This window comes from Egretta garzetta, unplaced genomic scaffold, assembly GCF_000687185.1.
Source record: "Egretta garzetta isolate BGI_Z169 unplaced genomic scaffold, ASM68718v1 scaffold567, whole genome shotgun sequence".
Taxonomy (NCBI): Eukaryota; Metazoa; Chordata; class Aves; order Pelecaniformes; family Ardeidae; genus Egretta; species Egretta garzetta.
In genome coordinates, this window is record NW_009260348.1 from 263978 (window position 1) to 277888 (window position 13911).

Consider the following 13911-nt stretch of genomic DNA (forward strand, 5'->3'; position numbering starts at 1 on the left):
TCTGGCCCCCCAGCCCCCCCGACCCACGTACCCCCCGGCCCCCAAACCCCCCATCGCCAACCACCCACTCCAAATAGCTCAGGCCTGAGCGCCCAGAGCAAAAGCGAAACCCGCGCTCCTCCCGGCTCTGCCTCCGCTGCGGGGAGGGATTCAGTCACCCAGAGCCGCGGTGACGCAGCTCCTGCCGTGACACCATACCCCTGCCTGCAGCGGGACCGGAGCCACCGCCTCGCCTCCTCGCTGCACACAGGCAGCAGGGAACCACCAGCACCATCTCACACACACAAAAAAAAGGTTAATTCCTTTTTGCACTAAGGAAGCTGCAGCATTTAGCCAAAAAAAGCCGAAAAGCACAAGCCCTTGCTGCTGCTCTCCAGCATGGGTGCCTCGCTGGCACCAGCAGCAGCTCGGCCCAGCAGGAGGGGTCTGGGATTCACAGCCTGGTGCTGCCATCGCCCCCGGAGAACGGAATAGACAACCAGCATCAGACGTGATCATAATCCCATACCAGCCCCCTGACTGCAGCAGGCAGCTGCTTGGGAGGGCCCAGCACCCAGCGATTACGAAATTGCAACTCCCGCGATGAGCCCTTCGTGCCAGACCTCCTCCCCGGCCGCATGTGGAGAAGGCACCAGCGGGAAACTCCCCGACCACCAGCACAGAGGGGATTTAACACACTTGGATTTATTCCAACACTCATTCGCCGCTTCAGCCGGGACCCCGCGGCACGCGCTCCCCCCGCCGCTCCGCTATCTGCAGCCACCCTCATCCACCACCATGTCCTCGTAGTGCCTCAGCACCACGTTGTCGTTGTTGTCGTAGTAGAGGATGGAGATGGGGGAGAGCCTGACGGGGACGCAGCAGGGCTGGGGGGTCCCGTCCGGGTCCAGCGAGTGCACCATGGTTTGGAGGATGGCGTGGTTGGTGCTGTTCAGCTCCGCCGTCAGGGGAAAGGGGCACTCGCCCAGGCAGTAATTCGCCATGTAGCCCTGCGGGGCGATGATCCAGTTCTCCCAGCCGACGTCGCTGAAGCTGATGTAGAGCCGCCTGGGCTTGCAGAGGTTGCTCGGAGTGACGGGGGTGTAGTGAGCGCTTCTCCTCCTCCTGGAAGCCTTGCACTGCTGCTGGCTGAGGGTCACCACCAGGAGAGAGGTGTCCAGGAAGGAGTCGATGCTGGCGCAGAGGCTCTGCAGCCCCCTGCTCGCCTGGGCTGATGCACCCTTGCCACCGCTCACCGAGATCTCCAGGATCAGGCCCAGATTCATGCTGTACGCTCTCAAGGCATAAAAAAGGTTGAAGAGAAGAGACTTGTGCAGCTGGGCAAAGGACTGCTCCACCAGCAGCTTTCGGCTGTGCTCATGGGAATGCATCCCCCGTAGAGACATCTGGGAGGTCTGGTAGAGCCTCAGCTCAAAAACCTGCCTCTGGCTGGAGGTGTGGTAGGAGTTGTGGCTGAATTTGATCTCCAGCTGAGCCATCGTCAAGCGCTCGCCCTCCTCCAGCACAGAGAGGTTAAAGTAGAGACGCTTCTGCAGACACAGCAACCTCTGGGGCTGCCCGTTAGGAATGAAGTGGCCTGACAAAGAAGGAGAAATAGAGGTGGTGGTGGTTGGGCCCTGTTCGGCTGAGCAGGATCAGCCTCCCGGTGCTCCAATTGAAGCTCCTGGCTGCACAGCAAGAGGAAGATGGGGCTGACAGTGGCGGGGGGGCGGGTGGCACGGCCCTCAGAAAGGTCTGGAGGGGCAGATGCTAGCCTGGGCTGCAGCCTGCGGCACTGGGATGCTACAGCCATTCCAGCATCTCCTCCAGATGCTACTTAACGTCTTGGTGCGTTATTTTTCCCCAGCTGTAAATATCTCATCCCAGGACGGGGGAGTGGTTGTGGGCACTGGCCATTTGGGATGGAGGGGAAAGGAGGGCAGATAACAACAAACTTTAGGAGCTGGTAAGCTGCCTGTTTCAGCCAGCCTTGAGGTTTCCACTGGAAACCTGGAACCACAAGAGGAGCAAGCTCCATGGCATCTTGAGACCTGGAGGACACCGAGCAGATGGTTCCCACGTAACTGAGAGTGGGGCAGAGAGGCCACGGCTGAAGCAGCCAGATGTGCCACGTGGTCAGCCGGGGGCACGAGGACGAAGCGGGGCGGGGAGATGCAGCCAAATGGCCGAGCATCCCTTCCCCACCCAAAGGTGGGTGCTGGTCTCACTCGCTGCACCCACAGCCACATTGACCACTGCCTGGGCGAGGAGGCACCTCCATCGTCGCCAGCCCGATGGGTCAAGCCTGGGATCAACCCGGCACCTCCGGGCTGCAGCAGGGGACTCCAGGACGGAGCCTTACACAGCTCCACTCCCTCGCCCGCTGCCTCGTCTACAAACTCATTTCTAAACTGCAAATAATTATCTACAACATCCAGAGGGACCAGAGCTTACACAGCAGTGATTTCTCCTGGAGATCTATTCAGGCCCCTGCCCCATCCTCCTCCAGCCTCTCCTACCTACAGCCAAGAGACAGAAAAGGAAGGAGTGGAGCAAAGCCTCCCAGCCCAGAGATCAGAGGGGCTTCCAAAAGGCAGGACCCCAAGCACAGAGTTTCTGTACCTTGGTCAGCGAAGACACGGATGATGTTCCCAGGGACATTAAATTCCTCCACCCTACAAGCATCCGCCAGGTCTTTGTTTGCAGAAGGCAGCGTCTTTCTCTTCTGGAAGATCCTCCAGAGCACAGATGGCACAGGAACGGGGGCTTTTGGGCTGGGCTTGGCACTCAAACCCAAGGATTTTAACAGCAAACTTTCCTGCAAGCTTAACTCCATCGCCAGAACCACGCTCAGCAGAGCCCAGGCAAGGCTGGCTCTAAGGCTGGCATGCGTGGGGAGAAGCCACATTGCTTTGCTCTCCTTCCCGCAGACAAAGAGCAGCCTGGGCCGGGGACCTGAAGACAGGGGCCAGGGGGGTGTTGATTGCCTGATTGGAGCCTCTGATCTGGTTAGTGCTTAATTAGCACAGAGGGATTCCCAGGATTGGGCAGAGAGTGTGAACGGTCCCTCCAGGCTCCCCCCCGGGACCTGTTAACCCTTTGAGGCTGTGGGGCAGGAGGGCAGCTGCCCGCAGAGCTCCCGCAGTCTCTCCCACATCTCCACACCACCGAGGTCCAACAAGAAAGTCCGTGGTGGCAGGGAAGAGGCTGCTCTTCCCCGCGCAGAGCTGCCGGCGAGGTGAGCGCTGCTGCCACCCACTGCGGACATCCCACCCAGACCCAGGGGAGGGTCACGGACCAGGGGCTCCTCTCGCTCCCTCCTCCCAAACCAGATTTTCGTTCAACCACAGCATCCAACACTTCTCTCTCAAGTTCATCAGCCCCCAGCACACCAAATCATCAAACCCTTGCTTCAGCTCCCACACCGTCTGGCCATCGCAGCAGAACTGAAGCAGCACAGCCCACCTGACGTGACACGCGCGCGGTGCCGGCCGGCGAGTTACCCAGCGAAACGCTGAAGCCTGGGCAAGCCGGTGCTATAAAATTCGGTTTAGCCACACGGGTGCTGCCTGGGTACCGCCGTTACCCCAACTCAGCACCGTCACTGCCCCAACTCCGAGCAGAAAGAGGCCTGAGATATCAGTTCCCTTCATTCCCTCCTTCCTGCAAATCCCACTCGAAAGCCAAAGAACCGAAGCACCGGGACGCAGCCCTCTAGGCACCGACGAGCGAGAAGGCGACAGATCCTGCCACGGCTTGGGACCGTTTCCATCAGCCCAAGTCACATTTAGCTTTTTGTTTACCGAGGAACTTTCCTCGTGGCTCACACAACTTGAATCAATACAACAGACCAAAAAGAAAAGGAAAAAAAAAATTCCACAAAAAAAAAAACCAATTAACCACCCTCTGATGGCTGGAATGAATGCCCTGGATCCCTCTCCGCTGCCGGCTGCCCCCGGCTGGGATGGAGCTCTGCTTCCCGGGAGCACACGGGCGCTGCGGGTCCTGGCCCCGCAAGGGGAGAGCAATGGGGCAGTCGTGGTCAGAGGGGCTGTAAAATCCATGGGGTTTCCCAGCGCAGAGGCACCCAGCCCAGCCTCGGGGACCCTGCAAGGCTCAGGGCTGGCGCTGCCTGGAAAACCAACACTGGGAGCAGAAACGGTCTGCTCTTCACTGGAGCAGCGGACGTTACTGGGCGAGAGCCCAGAGACCCCTCCTCGGGGGACCCTGCAGGACTGGGACTGGCTTTTTAAGCAACTATAAGACTTACACAGGCTTTTGAAGCAAATTATATCTCCAGGCCCTCATCTGGCAGGGCAGGAGGCTGGAATAACACTCCGGGGTTGGGTTTCCAGGCAGATCTGCACATGGGATCTGTGCTGTGCCTCCAGACATACGTGGGTGGCTCCGCACCAGCAGGCCCCCCCTGAGGAGGAAGGCTCAGGGGAGCACCATCACCTTGCTAGCCCCTGCCTGGCAGCTGGAGAAGAGCTGGCTTTGGGGCTCCCCTCGTCTGGGACGGCGATGCCAGCGGAGGAGAGGACATTTCCCTCCCCAGTTTGACGCTGGGCCAGGGGACCCTTCAGGGCTGCTGAGGCAGGGTCGGTGGGAAGGTCTGACAATAAAGACAGGGGAAATCACGAAGGGACTGAGAACAGCCGAGGGACGGAGTGACAGAAGAAACACCAGGGGACCTAAAGCCAGCTCCAAATCCTACCTGGACCAGCAAAGCCACCAGCCTCTGAGCTGAACCAGCACGGACTGGCTACAGAAAGCACATCAGCATCAGGTGAAGCCTGGTCACGGGCAAGCCCCAGGAGGGGCCTGATCCAGTCAGTGGCATCTCTTCCCCGGCTCCGGGCAGGGGATGAAGGGGTATCAGGGATAAAAAGTTCTCCTTGTGCCTTTCATTCGCTGGGTTTGAGCGTAGGGTCCTGGGTCAGTCCCCAGATCCAGCCAGGCTGCGGCAGCCACGCTCCCCTTACAACCGCTTGTCTTTCACAAGTCCGTTCTTCAGGTGCATCCTGCGAAAGAGAGCACAGCAGACGGTGAGCCTCGGCCTCCGCACAGACTCTCCCCCTTTCTTCCTTTCACAAATCACTACTGAGCTCAGACCCATCTCGACAGGCTCACGCAGGCCGTTTGCCCCCTGTCAGCCCGACCTGCTTTGCAGGACCCAGCGCCTCGCCAGGCTTCGTGAAGCGCAGAGGCTGCTCAGAGAGAACAGCCTCAAGCAAAGAGCCAGCCCGACGTGGCGAGCAGGGGACGGGGCGGGTGAGGATTCACGGGGCAGAAAGATGGATGGACGCACCCCAGCGCCTAGGCAGGGTGGGACAAAGTCCTTCCTGATGCTTGCAGCAACGCTTTATACTCCGTGTCAGGGCACCCTGCTGCTCTTCCGTTCTCCAGCCCCGTGGTGAACCCTCTGCAAGCAGCTCCAGAGCCCTGGGAGGTCTGCCAGCACCCTTGCCCTCGCCCACAGATGCTGTGCACGTGTGTAATCCCCCCCTCGCCCCCATACCCTTCTTTCAGAGCATTGGGCAGCTGGAGTCCAGCCTCTTTCTTCTTGGCTGTCGTGGTTTTCTTGCTGTCCTCCACGTCGTACTCGCGCACATCGTTCACCTCTTGCATCTGCCCCATCAGCACCTTGGCCACAAACAGGACGATGTACTGTGGGTACAGATGCTGTGCACATGTGTAATCCCCCCCCCGCCCACATACCCTTCTTTCAGAGCATTGGGCAGCTGGAGTCCAGCCTCTTTCTTCTTGGCTGTCGTGGTTTTCTTGCTGTCCTCCACGTCGTACTCGCGCACATCGTTCACCTCTTGCATCTGCCCCATCAGCACCTTGGCCACAAACAGGACGATGTACTGTGGGAGGAGAGACACTGTCAGCCACAAGCCACGAGGCTTCGAGCTGCTCCACCCGACCTACTCGCTCCCATTTGCTAAGTGGGACCTTCCTCCACTGTCCCCGACCCCAAGAAGGGCCGGGCAGATCCCTCGGGGACAGCCAAAGCCCTGGGATGTGGTTGATGACCTGCAGCATCCTGCAACCACCCCCAACCAATTCCATCCCCGCAGGATGATGAACTCAGATGCTGCCCAGCTCTGCCCAGGGTTGAGCTTGCTGGTGCGAGCCCTCCAAGTCCACCCTTTTCACCCCCTCCCCAAAGCTTCAGGGGATGCCAGAGCATTTGCACCCCTATCAAGTTCCAGCCTGCCCCAGCCGCTGTTATCGCTCTCTCCCTGTGGATCCCCAGGGTGCGAGACCATTTGAATTCCAAGCAGAGAGGAGCCCCCCGGGCACTGGCATGGCTTTCCCTCCTCCCCTCCATCCTCCAAAGCCCCCCCATCCCTGCAGTCCCCCCCGGCCGCCCCCAGGACAGGCGGGCAGCAGGCACTGGGGCAGGAGCAGCAGAAGAGGGAGAAGCAAGCATAGGGGGTGCTGAGCTCCCCCTACTCACCAGAAACCAGTAGATGTTCATCAGAGTGAGGACAAGGAGCAGAGCATTGAAGAAGAAGTAGAAGGGGATATTGGGGACTGACTGGAGGCTGGAGTAGCAAGTGGCGTAGAGCACCTTGAGGGGAAACCAGTAGAGACGGAACCAGAACCTGCCAGGGCAGAGGGAGCAGGGTGGGTTTTGGGGCCCCTGGGGGGAGGCGCGGGACCCAGCACGGCTTCCCCAGCGTGACAGTCCCTGCTCTCGGCATCTGGCTTGGGTTTACAGGGACAGAAGTTCAGGCAGACCCTGTGGAAGGGCAGCTATGGACGGGAGAATACAGCTTGTGCAGGCAGGGAAGGCTGCGCCAAGGCAGAGCAAGGGCTTTCTCGGGGTAGAGACACAGGTCTACGCTGTGGATGATCTCGACTGGGTGGGGGACAGGACAGGAATACAGTTGGAAGGTGTTCTTAGTCATGGGCATCCCTGGCTGATCACTAAAAACCTTCGCTGCTCTCCTCCCCTCCAATTGAGGGCTCTTGGTGCCACCCCTGCTTTTCAGAGCAGCCTGCGGAGGGGGAGGAAGGAGATGAAGGCACAAACCAGGAGTGACAGCCTGCGAGTTACCCACCTCTATTCTTCACCTTTTTTTTTTTTTCCCCTCCTGCCTTGCCCCAAGAGGAGTAGCAAGGCTGGAATCTGGGACAGCCCTACCTCCCGCTTCCTTCTTGCAGAAGCGCTTCTTACTGCTAAAAACCAAGCGAGTGGGAAAATGGAAACAGGTCCCCACCCCCACCCCCCCGGGGTCATTTGTCACGCTGCAAGTGAGATTTCACAGGCACTTCTGGGGTGACAGACGGCAAAGCGACTACAGAAGGATTCCAAGCCCAGCATGGGGTCGGGCTCTGCGGGAACCTCTTCCCAAGCAGTTTTTGAAAGGGTTTGTTCCCATGCACACAAACCCAGCCGGGCTGTACCCCGAGGCACCGTGGGGGGGGGCTGCGAGAGCTGGCAGGGACAGCTGGACGTGGGATCGGGCAGACAGACTCACCAGCTGACGCTGAAGGTGAGGCAGCCGATGTTGGAGATGACGTCGTTGAGGCGATGATAGACTCCCCCCCGGTGCTTGAAGTAGACGTTGAGCTTGGTGAATTCCAGCTGCACATCATTGACGTCGTGCAGGAAGAGCACCAGGATGCCCACGTTGTGGTACCTGCAGGAAAAAGGGGAGGGAGATGCGTGGGGGCGGCGGGTTGATGTCAGCACCCAGCACCCACAGACCATCACACCGGGAGCAGACAGACTCCCCAAATGATCCAGACAACCAGGCCTGGCAGGGCAGGGTGGGTCTGGTGCTGTGCAATGGCTCACGGGCACTGGGAGAATCCACACCAACCCAGTAAGAGTCCTCCCGCTACACTGCCCACGAGATGCGCGCAAGCCCAGGAAGGCCACAGCTTCTGCCGCGTGGCTGCCCGAGGCTGCAGAGGGGCCGCGTCGCAGGCGGGGACCTCACCTGAAAGCGTAGGAGAAGGCAATGAGGGTCAGCGTGACCACGTGGTGGAGAAGCATGACAACGGAGTCCTTGCGCCACGTGTCCATGTAGGCGGTGGCGTAGATGGAGTGCCCGTAGAAGCTGCACTGCAACAGGTAGGCGATGGCAATGTCCGTGGGCACGTCCATGCCCTTCTTCCAGTCTGGGGTGGGACAAAGACACCTGGGTGAACCCAGAGCCACCAGCAGAAGAGCTTCCGTCAGCAGCAGGGAGACAGGAGGGCAAGGAGCGGAGGGCAAGGAGCGGGGAGCAAGCCCTGAGCGGCCCCAGCACCTCCCTCTGCTCGGGTGCTCCCATTCAAAACCCCATGGATGCAAAGGAGGCGAAGGCTGGAAGAGAGCCCAGGTATCCCAGCTCCCAGACTCTGCCTTTGGCATTAGACCCACTCCTTCTCCTACACCAAAGGGAGAAACCTTGATTTACTTTCTTCTGCTTTAACTCCATCCCATTCCCCTCAGTAGCTGGCACATCCCAGCCCCTGCTGTCTGCAATAGCCACTAGGTGACTCTGTGCCGAAATGATGGAGCCAGCCTGCCGGGCCCTTTCTGCGCCCACAGCATCACAGAAAAGGCAATTTAGGGGTTCACTCTTCTCTGTCGCCCACCCCAACTCCCGTTCCTTTGTTCAGCCCAGAGCTCCTGTGAAACTGGATGTCCTAATCCACAGCCGATTCTCCCTGGTTCTTACCGTACCGTAAAAGACAGAGGGTGGGTCATGGAAGAAGGGGTAGTCGGTGAAGAAGAGCAGGTAGATGCCATACGACCAGGATAACGTGTAGAAGAGCAGCTTCCAGGCACTCTCAGGCATCTTGGCAGCATCTTTCGGCCGCAAGTTGCACCATTCCCCGAAGGGCTGCGAGAAGAATCACAGAATGTTTTGGGTTGGAAGGGACCCCCAGAGGTCACCCAGCCCAACCCCCTGCAGGAGCAGGGACACCTTGAACCACATCAGGTTGCTCACAGCCCCGGCCAACCTGGCCTGGAATGTTCCCAGGGATGGGGCCTCCACCCCCTCTCTGGGCAACCTGTTCCAGAGTTTCACCACCCTCACTGGAAAGAATTTCTTCCTTAGATCCAGTCTAAAGCTACCCTGGTTTAGTTTAAAGCCATCCTCCCTTGTCCTGTCCCAGCTGGCCCTACTAAAAAGCTTGTCCCCACCTTTCCTCTGGGCCCCCTTTAGGTACTGACCGGCCGCACTCAGCTCTGCCCGCAGCCTTCTCTTCTCCAGGCTGAACAACCCAAGTATCGTCTCTCAGAGCAAAAAAAAATCCCAGAGCCCCTGGGGAGCCTGGGGCAGAGCTCACCAAAGCCCCAGGAGACTCGAGCACCGTACGCTGCGTGCATTGCTGGGCAGGGCAAAACCAGGGTCGCAAACCCCCTTTTTCTGGCCTTCCTTACAGCACGAATAAGGAGGTCAAAGCGGCTCTAGAGAGAGCCTGAGGCGGGGGAGAACGTGAATCAGGGATCCTTCCGCTTGTCCTCGGCCACTCAGGAAAGCCGCGAAAGCGGAGCCTTGTGGAGAAGGCAGAAGCCCAGGGCGTGCGTCCCACGGCCCGGGCACCGCTCCATCCCCCTCACTCCAGGAGCGGGGCCGGCCATGCAGGCTTTTGCAGAACTAAGAAAATAAACCCCAAGTCCTATCTGCACAAGGAAAACCCAGGAGCAGAAGCCGTAACGATACTGCCTCGTCCCTACGGACCCTGCGGCGCTGCCAGCTCTCAGAAAAGCACCTTTGGACTGGGGGAGCAGAGGCTTCGCAGAGCCCTAAACGCCCAGGCGCCGCTGCGCCCCCGCCAGCACGGCACCAGACCCCCCCGCGTGCCCAGCCAGCACTGGAGGGGGCAGCTTTGCAGGCCAGCACAGGCTGGGGCACTGGGTCCTCTTGCTCTCTCACACCCACCCCTGCTCACCCATATTCCCAGCAGCTTTTTCCATCTGACCAGCACTGAAATGCTGCTGGTTTCGCCACCGCCACTGTGGTTTGCGGCACCCCCACGCTGGTCAGGACTCAGAAATAGGAGGCAAAGCCTCCCTCGATATGTCCGACGCGAGGGCAGGGAGGAAGAGCAGTTCTGCAGCTTGCTGGCGCGCAGCAGAACAGAACTGTCTCATCCCGAGTTCCCCCAGTTCCCGAGGATGACGAGTACCACCCGGCTCTCGCAACACTTGGGCTCCACAGCAGCGAGGGAGCTGGGCCACCGAGGCCAGGGGCAACCTGCAAATCGCAGTTAAAAACAAAGCCCCGGCATTAAACAGGCTCAGCTCCCCGGGAGTCAAACAGAGTGGCTGACGCTACCCTGCGCCTTAGTCCGTGTGCCCGAGAGCGAGTGATGCCGCGCACCGAGCATGCCCTCGGCTCAGCCGGGGCTCCGGGCATGGATGTTTTCCCTCCATGGCAGCTGAGCAACACCAGGCACCATTTCTGCTTCTCGTCACAGGAGCGACGGAGCCGTAGCAGCCCGGCCGTGGCTGCAGGGGAGCATCGGCGCAGGGGAGCGTTGCTCAGGGTCCAGGGGGAATCATCACAGCCTGCAACACAGATAACACCCAAAGGCCCCCCCGCCCCGGCTGAGAGCTCCCGAGGGAGAGACCAGATAAGCTCGAGATGAAAACAAAATGCCTGCAAAGTAACCGTACTCTGCCCCGGGTCAGCACTTTCTGCAGCCGGCGCTCAGCCCCTCCATGCTCAAAGGCTATATTAAGGCCCCAGCTGTCCCCAGGCAGCGCCTGGTCTGGCTTTTAGCCCCTCTCTGCATCACATTTTCAAAGGACTCCACTCCAAGCATTGTCCCAGCCTAAAAGCGCTTTGTTCTAAGCTCTGAATTTCCCAGCACTGGTCAGACCTGGACGCGCTGGCCCCACAAAGCTCTGCCAAGTTGTCCGTACCCCCCGCAGCTAGCGGGGCACAGCTCTGGCCTCCCCCGAGCATCTCGCACGCAGAGCACGGCCGGTCCTCGGCGAGACCAGGAACCTGCTGCTGCCAAGGCTTCTTCCAACAGGAAAAAGAGAAGGAAGCTCAAAGGGTGAATAAATAATGCAGAGACAGAAAGTCCTGAGCCCAGAAACCATGAATTATTTGTGTCTCCATGCAGCAGAGCCCAGAAGCAACCCAGCTATGGGGACAGCCCAGCTATGGGGCAGCTCACCACGGTGCCATGACAGCGAGCTGCAGAGCCCCCTGCCCGCCTCAGCTGGGGCTGAATTTAGGATGCTGAGCTCAGCCTCAAATCCCTCTTGCAGCCTCGCTGCCCATCACCAGCCAAGTCAGTTCGTTTCGCCCCTGTGCCTCGGTTCCCTCCCTGCAAAGGGGGAAGGATGCCACATTTTGACACACACACACACACCCCCCCCGAGGCCGGCAGAGCTGGCAACAAGGACCGTCGCCCGCGGGGCTGACAGGCGCTGCTGCGGCGAGCTGCATTTCATGGACGCAAACGCCCTCGGTAGCAAATTCCCACCACGAGCCCGCAGTCAAGTCCACCGCTGGCATGGCAGCAGCTCCCCGTCCGGAGCAAAAGCAAAGCCCAGGGAAGGGCGGCTCTGCTCCACCCCGGCTGGTGGTGGCAAACGCTCGGAGAGGTTACAGCCCTCACCGCATGTGGGGCTGATAACGAGTCCTGGAGAGAGCCCTCCTCCCCCCCTAAATAGCCATGGGGCTTCTCGGGCTGCACCCTGAGCAGTACAGGAACGGGAGCTGGCTCTGGTGCAGAGCCAGGGAAGGATGGGAGGAGAACCAGCATCTCCCAGAACACTGACCCACACAGGGGGCGGGGGGGGACAAATTAACGTCCCCAGGGAGGCCCCACCAGAACCCGGACCACTCGCCCAGGGCAGCGCAGGCTGAGGAGCGGCACAAGCAGCCCCTGGGCTGGAGGCACATCTGGGTGGGAGATGCACAAGGTGGGGGATGTCCTCCCGCTACCCAGCTGCCGTTCCCACGGCAACGGTGCAGAGATGCCTGTTGCTAAGGGTGACGGGTGCTGCGGTGGGAACGGCGGATCTGGCTTCGGCTGAAAGGGCCCAAGGCTCTTGGCAAGCGATGCAACGGGGCTTCGCTTAAAGGGCGACCGGCTCTTCCTCCCTCCTCCTCCTCCGCCTCGTTACCCCCATGCAAACCTGCATGTATCATCGGATTCACACGTAAAATTAAGCGGTCCGAGGGATGTGACTGCTCCCCCGCAGCACCGCCCTGCACCCCCCAGGGTGGAGGGAAGGAGCAAAGCGGTGGGTGAGAGCACGCAGCGAGCGCGGGTTGGAGCTGGAAAGAGAAACCGAATGGAAACCGTTGGCTGCCCACAGCTCTGCTGAAGCGTCAAAAAAAAAAAACTTGTAGCAGAAAGCAAACATGTGCCCTCTCCCTTTTTACAGCCCCCGGCGCTGGAGGAAAGCAGCCAGTCCCCTTAAATCTCCAAGCAGCTACAGCAGCGGGACGCGAGTCCTTCCAGCAAGCTGGCAGGCTCGCAGCAATGGGCTATGAATTGAGGCTTGTTACAGAGGCATTGTACCCCCAGACCACCCCCACCGCCCCGGCCACCCCCCCAGCCCGGAGCCGAGGGCCTGGCCAAATCCCAGCCACGCCGCGTCTGGCTGCTGGGCACAACAAGTTCCCCAGAGGAACACAAAGGAATGGCTGGCACGAAGCATCCTCAGCCCAGGGAACTGGCAGCTTCACATCAGCTTTTACTCAATGCAGACCCACCCCCCCAGCCTGGAGCCGAGGGCCTGGCCAAATCCCAGCCACGCCGCGTCTGGCTGCTGGGCACAACAAGTTCCCCAGAGGAACACAAAGGAATGGCTGGCACGAAGCATCCTCAGCCCAGGGAACTGGCAGCTTCACATCAGCTTTTACTCAATGCAGACGATAATGATGAGCAAGCAGAGCTCCGATTCAAAACCTGGCCACAACCTGCAGCTCCTGCCCCTTCTGCGGCAGTGGCACAGCTTCACAGAATCACAGAATGGTTTGGGTGGGAAGGGACCCCCAGAGGTCACCCAGCCCAACCCCCCTGCAGGAGTAGGGACACCCTGAACCACATCAGGTTGCTCACGGCCCCGGCCAACCTGGCCTGGAATGTTCCCAGGGATGGGGCCTCCACCCCCTCTCGGGGCAACCCCTGCCAGGGTTTCACCACCCTCACTGTAAAGATTACTCGTAAATTCCCCGCAGGCCGGCGCGCTGCTTCGCCGAGCTGCGACGGTGCCTTTCCACCCCACGGGACCTCGGCCCCTCTGCACCCAGCCTGGACACCGCTCCCAGACCAGCTGCCACCCCCTCGGCCACGTCTGGGACAGGGCACAGAGCCTGCAGAAGGGAAGACACAGAAAAATGTCACTGTTCTCTAAATCTGAAGAAACAGGTCTCCTGCAGCCCCTGGACCCAAGGGCAGTGGCTGTCACCCCGCTAGGAGAGGGGACTGAACTGCCACAGAAAGACGAGCTCCAGCTCTCGTTGCTCCATCCCCACGCCCGGCAGCAAGCCGCTCGGTGCCTCGGTTTCTCTGCCTGCACAGCAGCTAAGACACTAGAAAGCCGTGTTAGGCTCTGGACAACATTTTGCAGATAAACATGTAGAAAAAAGGCACTAGGACAATAGCAAAAAACCAACAGATGTTGTTTCTTCCTCGGTTCCCTCTGCAAGCAGTAAAATTTGCCCCTAAGAGAGAAAAGCAACAGAAGAGGCGCTTTGAAGACAAGACACAGCTGCCCACAGGGTGCTGCGGGGGCTGAGTAACCTCCCCGTGCCTGGCTGCTGACACAGCAGCACCAGGAGAGCAGCCCCCGCTCCCAGACGCCGCAGCGCAGCTTCGTTCCCCGGGGTGAAGAAAAGGCACATTGTCGTGGCTTCCACCCCCCCCCGCCTTGGGTTTTCCAGGGTTTGTGCTTCGGACAGCGGGCAGAGCCCAGCGGATACAGCCCAGGGAACGGCGGGGGGGGGG

General features: G+C 60.0%; 3 protein-coding genes across 4 annotated transcripts in view; all 3 read right to left on the reverse strand.

The window, feature by feature from the left end:
- Positions 1 to 372: 372 nt before the first annotated feature.
- On the reverse strand, positions 373 to 3401 carry GDF1 (growth differentiation factor 1). The gene is made up of 2 exons (XM_009642747.2): positions 2602 to 3401; positions 373 to 1576 (listed from the first exon to the last, which is right to left on the reverse strand). Exons 1-2 carry the CDS (start codon positions 2885 to 2887, stop codon positions 750 to 752), a joined length of 1113 nt encoding a protein of 370 aa, XP_009641042.1. The 5' UTR covers positions 2888 to 3401; the 3' UTR covers positions 373 to 749.
- A 1383-nt stretch (positions 3402 to 4784) lies between these two features.
- The window catches only part of CERS1 (ceramide synthase 1), a 14265-nt gene continuing 5138 nt past the window's right edge, over positions 4785 to 13911 (reverse strand). The window contains exons 1-7 of one of the 2 annotated variants that reach the window (XM_035898171.1): positions 11434 to 11591; positions 8669 to 8828; positions 7938 to 8118; positions 7473 to 7634; positions 6446 to 6593; positions 5701 to 5849; positions 4785 to 5003 (exon numbers count right to left, since the gene is read on the reverse strand). In XM_035898171.1, the coding sequence (XP_035754064.1) occupies positions 4961 to 5003; positions 5701 to 5849; positions 6446 to 6593; positions 7473 to 7634; positions 7938 to 8118; positions 8669 to 8783 (798 nt within the window). In that variant the 5' untranslated portion in view covers positions 8784 to 8828; positions 11434 to 11591 and the 3' untranslated portion in view covers positions 4785 to 4960. Of the gene's footprint in view, positions 5004 to 5700; positions 5850 to 6445; positions 6594 to 7472; positions 7635 to 7937; positions 8119 to 8668; positions 8829 to 11433; positions 11592 to 13911 lie in introns of those variants that run through there. The other variant, XM_009642748.2, reaches the window with a different exon arrangement.
- Positions 8742 to 13911, reverse strand: part of COPE (COPI coat complex subunit epsilon) — a 17437-nt gene continuing 12267 nt past the window's right edge. The window contains exon 10 of the mRNA XM_035898170.1: positions 8742 to 8828. The gene's annotated coding sequence lies outside the window, so the exon portion shown is untranslated. The remainder of the gene's footprint in view (positions 8829 to 13911) is intronic.